The sequence below is a fragment of the Aegilops tauschii genome, chromosome 1 (assembly GCF_002575655.3).
Source record: "Aegilops tauschii subsp. strangulata cultivar AL8/78 chromosome 1, Aet v6.0, whole genome shotgun sequence".
In the NCBI taxonomy this organism is placed as follows: domain Eukaryota; kingdom Viridiplantae; phylum Streptophyta; class Magnoliopsida; order Poales; family Poaceae; genus Aegilops; species Aegilops tauschii.
The window spans coordinates 18,972,835-18,981,723 of NC_053035.3; the positions used below are offsets into that span (position 1 = coordinate 18,972,835).

General features: G+C 49.1%; 1 protein-coding gene across 1 annotated transcript; it reads left to right on the plus strand.

The window, feature by feature from the left end:
- The first annotated feature begins 261 nt into the window (after positions 1 to 261).
- Positions 262 to 690, plus strand: LOC141026887 (uncharacterized). Its single transcript, XM_073503765.1, has one exon. It carries the CDS (start codon positions 262 to 264, stop codon positions 688 to 690), a length of 429 nt encoding a protein of 142 aa, XP_073359866.1.
- Positions 691 to 8,889: the final 8,199 nt, after the last annotated feature.

Consider the following 8,889-nt stretch of genomic DNA (forward strand, 5'->3'; position numbering starts at 1 on the left):
AACCAAAAAAGTTAGCTTCGCTTTGTCTTTATCGTCGTTCATCGTTGGTCGTTGCCGTCGTCAGAAAGTACTTGGCGTCGGGTCTGGGCCAACAATTGGTATCTAGAGCAAGCTGATCTTCTAGTAACGGAGGATCATGGCGGATGACGAGAAGACCAAGCAGTTGGCGGAGTACTCCGGTGCGGCTAAAGTAATTGCTGCTCCGGCGAGTTCGTCGTATCCACAGTTTAATCGCGAGAACTTGGGGTCTGGAAGGCCCTCATGGAGTGTGGTCTCCGCGCCAACGAGCTATGGGACGCGGTGGATCCTGGAGGCGACGCGTTCAAGAAGGAGGGAGCCGAGCACCGGAAGGATCGGCAGGCGGCATCGGCGATTTATTCGGTGATGCCGATGGATGACCTCCAGCACCTGATCGCCAAAGCAACGGCGAAGGAGGTGTGGGATACGCTGAAACTCATGTTCGAGGGACACACCTGCGTCAAGCACGCTAATCTCCAAACTCTCCTAAGGAACTATGAGACTTTGGTCATGGGCGACGATGAGTCCGTGGACGCGTTCACTTCACGGGTGGCTACTCTCGTCAATCGGATTCGCGCGCTTGGAGAGAACCTCACGGAGGCCTCGGTTGTCCGGCGGTTCTTGCGTGCGGCCCCTCCCCGGTACCTGCAAATTGTCACGGCGATCGAGTAGTGCGTCGATCTCGCGACTCTATCCATCGACGATCTTGTCGGACGGTACAAGGCTCACGATGAGCGTATGCGGTACAGTCTTGGGGACGGGAGGAACGACGAGCTTGGGATGCTCACAAAGACGCAGTGGATCGCCCTAGAAAAGCAAGGCAGAACCACGAGCAACAGCAAGAAGAAGGGGAAGCATCGTTCGGTGATAAAGAGCTTCGCCGACTCCGATGACGACTCAGAGGATGAGGCTGCACCACCACCGAGGAGAAAGTTTGACATCAGAAAAGTGAGGTGTTATAACTGTGGCCTCCTCGGTCACTTCAAGGCTGACTGCGAGGAAGCACCGAAGCAGAAGGCGCTCATTGCCAGCAAGGAGACAATGGTGACATGATGTTGATGTGTAAACTGGTGGATGAGGAGGATCCAGACTCTCAAGCATTGACTAAAGAAATTGTCGAACTTGCAGAAGAAAAAGTTTGTCATCATGATCATGGTTCGGAAACCTGTGTCGAAGCTACAGATGCCGGGAGCGATTCCAAAACTTATGCCAGTGCTATGGACGTAAGTGCCAACTTTGCTGGAGCGGATACAGCGATGCTGCGGGTGCGCGGCCATGAAAAAGCAGTCTTTGTGCGGCGCCTCCGAGAGAGACTATCTGCGGCCGAAAGGGACGTTCAAAAGATTGCGAGGTGAGGCAAGGTGCCGGACGAACTACACTCAGACCAGGAGAGAGCAACACTTGCGTGGCACCGGGCGATGCGGGGAGGAGCCCGGATTCCGCGACAGGAAGCCACGGGATGGGGCATGACAGTCCTACATGCCGAGGCGAGATGAACGCGCGAGATGCATCGCAGGCACCAGGTGAGCGCACGCCAGCCTTTCCGTCTCGTTACCCAGCCAGGAGTGTTGGACGCAGCTGTTCTGCTGATAGAACACACGTCGGAACCGGCCCAGAGACCGGAGAAGACCCGGCTGGAGGATGTTTAAGTGGGCAGCAGCAGGGACGCATTCTGCTTGATGTTTCATACGTGGTTGCACCTGAAAGTTTTTCAAGAGAAGCAGATGCCGCAGTAGTATCACTTGGTGGCCAACCAGCAAGTAAGTCTAGTCCTCTACTTGTCAGCCCATAAGCGAGCATCAGAAGTGGCTCGCGGTTGCTAGCAGAGTTGTACATCGAAGAAGATGCCACTTCGGCACCTACGATTCCTCCGAAAGCAATGGAGGAAAGGACAAAACCACCCACGTCCGTACATCCACAACCGGTGTCACAACAATATTCGAAGCAAGCTCTTCGAACGATTGACCCGGCAAAGATGAGAAGGAGTGGATGGCGGTGTCTAAGTGCCAAGGAACCGGCAGATTTTAATGACGCAAATACGATGGAGTGTTGGCGTCAGGCTATGGAAGAGGAGTTGAGGTCGATTCACCATAACAATGCATGGGAGCTTGTGGATCTTCCCAATAATGAAAAAGCCATGGATCTCAAGTGGGAATTTAAGGTCAAGAAAGATGTTGAAGGGTGCATGAAGCACGAAGCGAGGTTTGTGGCCAAAGGGCATGTGCAAGAGAAAAGTATGGACCTCGAAGAAGTGTTCGTTCTCATTGGAAAGATGGAGTCGGTGAGATTACTCATCGCTCTCGCGGCTCAGGAATCATGGAAAGTACATCACATGGATGTAAACTCCGCGGTTTTGAATGGCGAGATAGAAGGAGATGCTTATGAGAATCAACCATCAGATTTCATCAAAGAGGGAGAAGAGCACAAGGTACTGAAGTCACACAAAATCTTGTATGGGCTATGGCAAGGACCTCGGGAGTGGAACATCAAACTTGATCGGACATTGATTTCTCTTGGATTTGAGAAAACCCCACTAGAGCATGCAATGTACAAGCGAGGTGAAGGAAGGGATCGTCTACTAGTTGGCATATATGTCGACGATCTATTAATTACTGGAGCAGATGAAGAGTTGATTGCAAAGTTCAAGCTACAGATGGAAGAGCTTTTCAAGGTGGATGATCTCGGTCCTTTGAGCTACTACCCCGGGATAGAGGTACATCAAAAGACGGAGGGGATCACGCTATGCCAGGTGGCATATGCAAAGAAGATACTTGAAAACTATGGCATGAAATATTGCAATCCAATTGACGCTCCAATAATGGAACCTCTTCTTGAGCTGAGTAAGAAGAGCAAAGCACCCGCAATTAATGCAATAGAGTATATTGCTGGTACCGTTGCGGGGTGTCAAGGTGTGTGGCTAGGAAGGTTACAGGGTGATCTCATGGATCGAGATCTGGAACAAGTGGTGCTCAATGTTGACAGTGAGTCTACAATTTTTCTACGCAAGGATCCAGTGCGGCATGATAGGAGCAAGCACATTGATACGATGTATCATTACGTAAAAGACTGCGTGGAAGAAGGTAAGATGGAGGTCAACTATGCTTGCACCGATGATCAGTTAGCGGACATCCTAACCAAGACTTTGGACAGAGAGAAGCACTTGAAGATGCGAACAAGGATCGGCGTCGGAGCTGTCACGTGATGACGTCGTGTAGGACCACATCATGTTTAGGGGGGTGATTGTTAGACTTAAACATGAATTAGTACATCGCAGGTGTCGGTGGTCTTGTAGGATTCCTAGTCCAACTAGGATTAGTAGTCCGGACCGATCCGGTCATGTAGGTAGCTAGTCTAGACTAGTATATATACATGTACCTGACCCCTGTAATCTAACACATCAAGGCAAGTTCCTCTTGCTATCAATCTAGCGACTTGTGTGCGAACGTGCATCTTGTGTTTCGGCCGGAATCAATCAACTAGATTGGAGGCTTAGCTTGTACGTGCACATCGCAGGCTACGGTGTCAATCGATCAAGAACGGTCGAGCCAGCTTGGGGCAGAAACCAAGACAATTAACTTCGCTTCGTCTTCATCATCGTTCATCGTCGGTCGTTGCCGTCGCCAGAAAGTACTTGACGTCGGGTCTGGGCCAACAACGGTTTCGCCAACGCCAAGGGCGCTGCCGTTCCTGGTAGCCATGTGGAGATGGGACCTGCCCAGAAAGCGGAACCGGTGGCTGGGCCCGAGGCGGCGAGGCGCTTGAAGATGGCTACGGACTCGGCGGTTAGGCCGGCGCTGTCGAGCTCCACATCCTATGTGCGGATGGAGGCGAGGCCTGAGGTGGCTCCGGCGAGCTCCTGGAAGTCCCACCATACCAGGAGGAGGACTTAGTGGTTGGGCCGGCGCCGGTGAGGCGCGCGGAGATGGCTGTGGATGGTTGCAAACGCATGGCGCGGCGGCTGCGGTCAGCATTGCGCTACCGGACCGAAGGAGTAGGTGATGTGGGTGCACACGAGGTGCTCGACGAAACACCCGAGAGACTAGCCAACCGTCCACATGTTTACTTTCTGCCAAGTCAGCCTCGCAGGTGGGTGCCATATGTCAGAAATGCTGTTAGAACGAGTTAATGCAAGAATTAGTGCTATTTGTTACTCGCCGCGGAGTTGGTGATTTTTTGTGAATTTGGCAAAAATGATCGGAATCCGTTACTGTAGACACAAATGTGATGGTTTTGAGCAATTTACTGGAGATTGGTCTTACCATCTCCATCGAGGTCACCATTCATATAAGGACCGGACTGCATTTTCTTCATTTCTTTTCAAGGCCCTGTTGGCAAGACGAGAGGTCATAGATATAAATTTTTACCAACACAAGACGCACGCGCACCACCGAAGAGAGGGCGTCGTCAAGGTTGTCCATTGGGGTCATGGTCATCACTCCTCTTGAGCCAGCGATTAGTTTCCTTTAGGTCGTTCCTGCAGCGTTGTACTATCAGTTTTGCTATATTAATTCCAGCTCCATGACCTTCTGTTCCAAAAAACAAATTCTACAGGAATTTTAAATGGCACGTGTAGCTGTCTTCGAAGTCCATGCACTTGTTGTTATTACCTGTGGACAGCCAGTACCCGCGCGCATGCATTCCCATGCAGCCCCTGACGGCGACCAACAAATGCCAAAAGAAATTAGCAACTTCATTCATGGTTCCAACGGCAAGTGTTCACGTGGTTCCAACAGCAGGCTGACTGCCGCCGCCAACCACGCCACGCAGTTTCGTTCGGTGTCGCCAACACCCGCGGCGGCGTAGCAGGCATCTCGCTTCCTCGGCTTGCCTTGCGCTATACGCATTTCATCAGAGCATTCTGTGTGTACTAGTATAAGAGCGTGACCAACATTATTCTTTCCTTCCTCGACTTGCCTTGCGCGTCGCTAGCTCGTGTGTAATAGTATCCAAGTGTGAAATGGGCTACAGACATAGCAGTGGACCTATCACAGACAGATAAACAACATGTAAAACAATATGGTAAGCGTAGAACCCTTTGCTCGGGCCGCACTGCATTATATAGAACATGTGCCGTGGCTTACAAGATTAGATCGAGGCTAGGTCGATCGGTTACAGAAGGATATACAGGAGAGGTTGGAACAGAAGAAGAGATAGAATAGGTTTACAATTCAAAGAGAATTCTATCCCTATACAACAACTAATTCTAACACTCCCCCTCAATCTAAACCTCATGAAGCTTTGCCAAGGTTGAGATTGTACTTGAACTCATCTAGCCTTCTCATGGTAAGTGGTTTTGTGAAGCCATCAGCAAGTTGGTCTCCTGTAGGTATGAACCGAATGTCAAGTAGCTTTCGAGCTACTCTTTCTCTGACAAAATGAAAATCAACTTCAATATGTTTGGTACGTGCATGAAAAACAGGATTGGCTGAAAGATAGGTGGCACCAATGTTATCACACCATAATCTAGCAGCTTGTGGAGCCTTAATACCAAGCTCATAAAGTAAACTCTGTATCCACATTACTTCAGCTGTTGCATTTGCCAAAGCTTTATACTCAGCCTCAGTGCTTGACCTTGAAACTGTAGCATGTTTTCTTGCACTCCATGATACAAGGTTTGTTCCCAGAAACACAGCAAAACCACCTGTCGATCTTCTGTCATCAGGACAACCTGCCCAGTCTGCATCAGAATATGCAGTAACAAGCATGGATGAGGACCTGGTAATATGAAGCCCAAGTCCCTCTAAGAACTTAAGATACCTCAAAATTCTCTTGACTGCAGTCCAATGAGTAGTTCTAGGTGCATGCAAATATTGACATGCTTTGTTCACAGAATAAGAAATGCCAGGACGTGTAAGAGTCAAATATTGTAAAGCACCTACAACACTTCTATAATTTGTTGCATCCTCTGGTCCAAGCACTTCTCCACTTTCAACTGTAAGTTTTTCTGAGGTTGAGATTGGTGTACTTACAGGTTTACAATGTTCCAATCCCACTCTCCTAAGAGGTATATGCTTTTGATGGTGTAAACCCAAGTTGTTGTAACTGCATGCTCAATCTTGAGTACCAAGCTCTAGGGGCCTGTTTCAAACCATATAAAGCTTTATCCAACTTACAGACATAATGTGGTGTGCTTTGATTCTCATATCCCGGTGGTTGCCCAATGAGCACTTCTTCCTCAAGAACACCATGAAGAAACGCGTTCTGAACGTCTAGCTACCGTAGACTCCAACCTCTGGAAATGGCAATAGACAACACAAGCCGAATAGTAGCTGCCTTAACAACAGGACTAAAAGTATCTTCATAATCAATGCCAAACCTTTGTTTAAATCCTTTAGCAACTAATCTAGCCTTGTACCTGTCTATACTTCCATCAGATTTTCTCTTGATCTTGTACACCCACTTACAATCTATAACATTATTTCCCTTCCTTGGTGGTACTAAATGCCAAGTTTTGTTTTTCATGAGTGCATTGTATTCACTATCCATAGCCACCTTCCATTCTTTATGGTTAAGTGCATCATGCAAGTGGGTTGGTTCACCAAAACTACTAAGAAAAGCTCTTTTGAACCTGTCATACCTTACGGTGCTATCAGTATATTCTTTTGCCTTGATAATACCTGATTGAGATCAAGTGTGGCGACGAGGAGCTGCTGCTGGTGAAGTTTGCACAGAAGATCCCGGCGTGGCAGTTGTTGTTGGTTGCGCCACAGAAGATCCCGCGAGACCAGCTACAGCCGAGACAGCCGCAGGTTCCCGATCTGGCTCCCGATCCAAGGCGGATCGCGACCCAGACGCGCCAGGCGTCCCGCTGTCCGCTCCTGGGTCGGCCCACGGGCTGGTGGCGCGAGACGATTCGCCCCCGTCCACTCCTGACGAGGTGGACTCAGCATCGGGCCCCGCTGCGCGAGGACTGTCGGCGACCAGCGCGGCTGAAGTGGTGGGCTCCACGCGGTCGGGCCTGTCAGCCGCCCGAACGCGATTGGCTACAAGGACCTGCCTTGGATCGAACGCCGCTGCCACCCGAATCTGCATGGGATCCGGCGCCTCCTTTGTCTGTTTCTGCATACAAAAAATCATGAGCCGAATATGCACAAATATCACTAGAATCCGAATTTTTTTCTATGGAATTCTTCACAGGATCTGCTTTATATAATTCTCCCCCGTGATCTGGAAGAAGTGCTATTTCAGCACGTAGGAGAGCTTCAGCATTTGGGTGGAGTTTGGCGAATGGAAAAAGGGTTTCATCAAAGACAACGTCTCTAGAGATATAGATACGGCCAGTTGCAATCTCTAAGCATTTGTACCCTTTGTGGAGATTACTATAGCCAAGAAAGACACATTGGGTGGATTGAAACTCGAGCTTGTGGCGATTATATGGACGTAAATTTGGGTAGCAAGCACATCCAAATTTTTTAAGAGAATTATAATCAGGTGTTTGATGATATAATCGCTCTAATGGAGTAGAGTTACCAATGACCTTGCTAGGAAGCCGATTGATAAGATAGGTGGCTGCAATAAATGCTTCATCCCAATATTTGAGAGGCATGGAGGCATGTGCAAGTAGGGAAAGGCCAACTTCAACAATGTGGCGATGTTTTCTCTCAGCAGAGCCGTTCTGCTGGTGAGCATGAGGGCAAGAGACATGATGTTCTACGCCTATGCTACGGAAGAAAGAGTTGAGCTTTTCATACTCCCCTCCCCAGTCACTTTGGACTGCCAAAATTTTCTTGTCAAAGTGCCTTTCAACAAGCTTTTGGAATTCTTGAAACACAGAAAAAACTTCAGATTTGTGCTTTAACAAGTAAATCCAAGTAAACTTGCTAAAATCATCAATGAAACTGACATAATATTTTTTTCTTCCAAAAGAATCTCTAGCATGACCCCATACATCACTGAAAATAAGCTCTAAAGGAGCATGAGACACACTGTTTGACCTAGGGTAAGGAAGTTGATGACTCTTGGCACACTGACAAGCTTCACAAATGGACTCACTGGATTGACTAGATGACAAGGGCAAATTGCCTTTATTAACTACTTGTTTGACTATGACTGATGATGGGTGTCCTAATCTTTGATGCCACCATGCCAAAGAGGGCTTGTTGGCAGAATAAGCATGACGTCGCTTGTGGTTGAAAGCTCCGGATGGGATGGGGTAGAGCCCTCCAATGCATCTACCGTGATGTAGAAGTTCCCTCGTTGCCCGATCCTTTATGAAAAAGTAACGAGGGTGAGTTTCAAAGAAGACATTATTATCGGTGGCTAAACGAGACATAGAGGAAAGGTTTTTATCAACTTGTGGAACATGAAGGACATCGTTTAGAACAAGATCACATTTAAGAGTGGGAGAATTAATAAAAGCTTGACCGATGTGTCGAATATCCATACCTCCACCACTTGCAGTATGGATCTGATCGTTGCCAAGGTATTTCTCCCGAAGAGCGAGTTGCTCTAGTTCACCAGTAACATGGTCGGTTGCACCAGAGTCCACGTACCACACGCCATCGCCCCCTTGCTCGCGCATAGCTGCAGCAACAAGACGTGCATCAGGGACAAAGTCTTCATCATACCGGTGCCAGCAGTCCATAACTTCATGGCCTGCCTTTTTGCAGAGTTGGCACCGAGGACGCCCCCGGGAGGAAGAAGAGGAGCGGCGGCCGGAGTTGTTTTTGAAGCCGCCACCTGCTGGTCTGTTGGTGTAGTTGTTGGAGTTGTTGTAGCCGCCGCCTCCAGAGTTGGTGTAGCCGCCATCTCCCTGAAGGTGGCCACGCCCGCGCCCACCGGTGCGGGACTGCCCCTGGTGACCGCGGCCACGAGAGACAGCGTTGGCAGAAGATTGGTGAAGGTTGGTGCCGTGAAGAAGGCTGAGGCGGG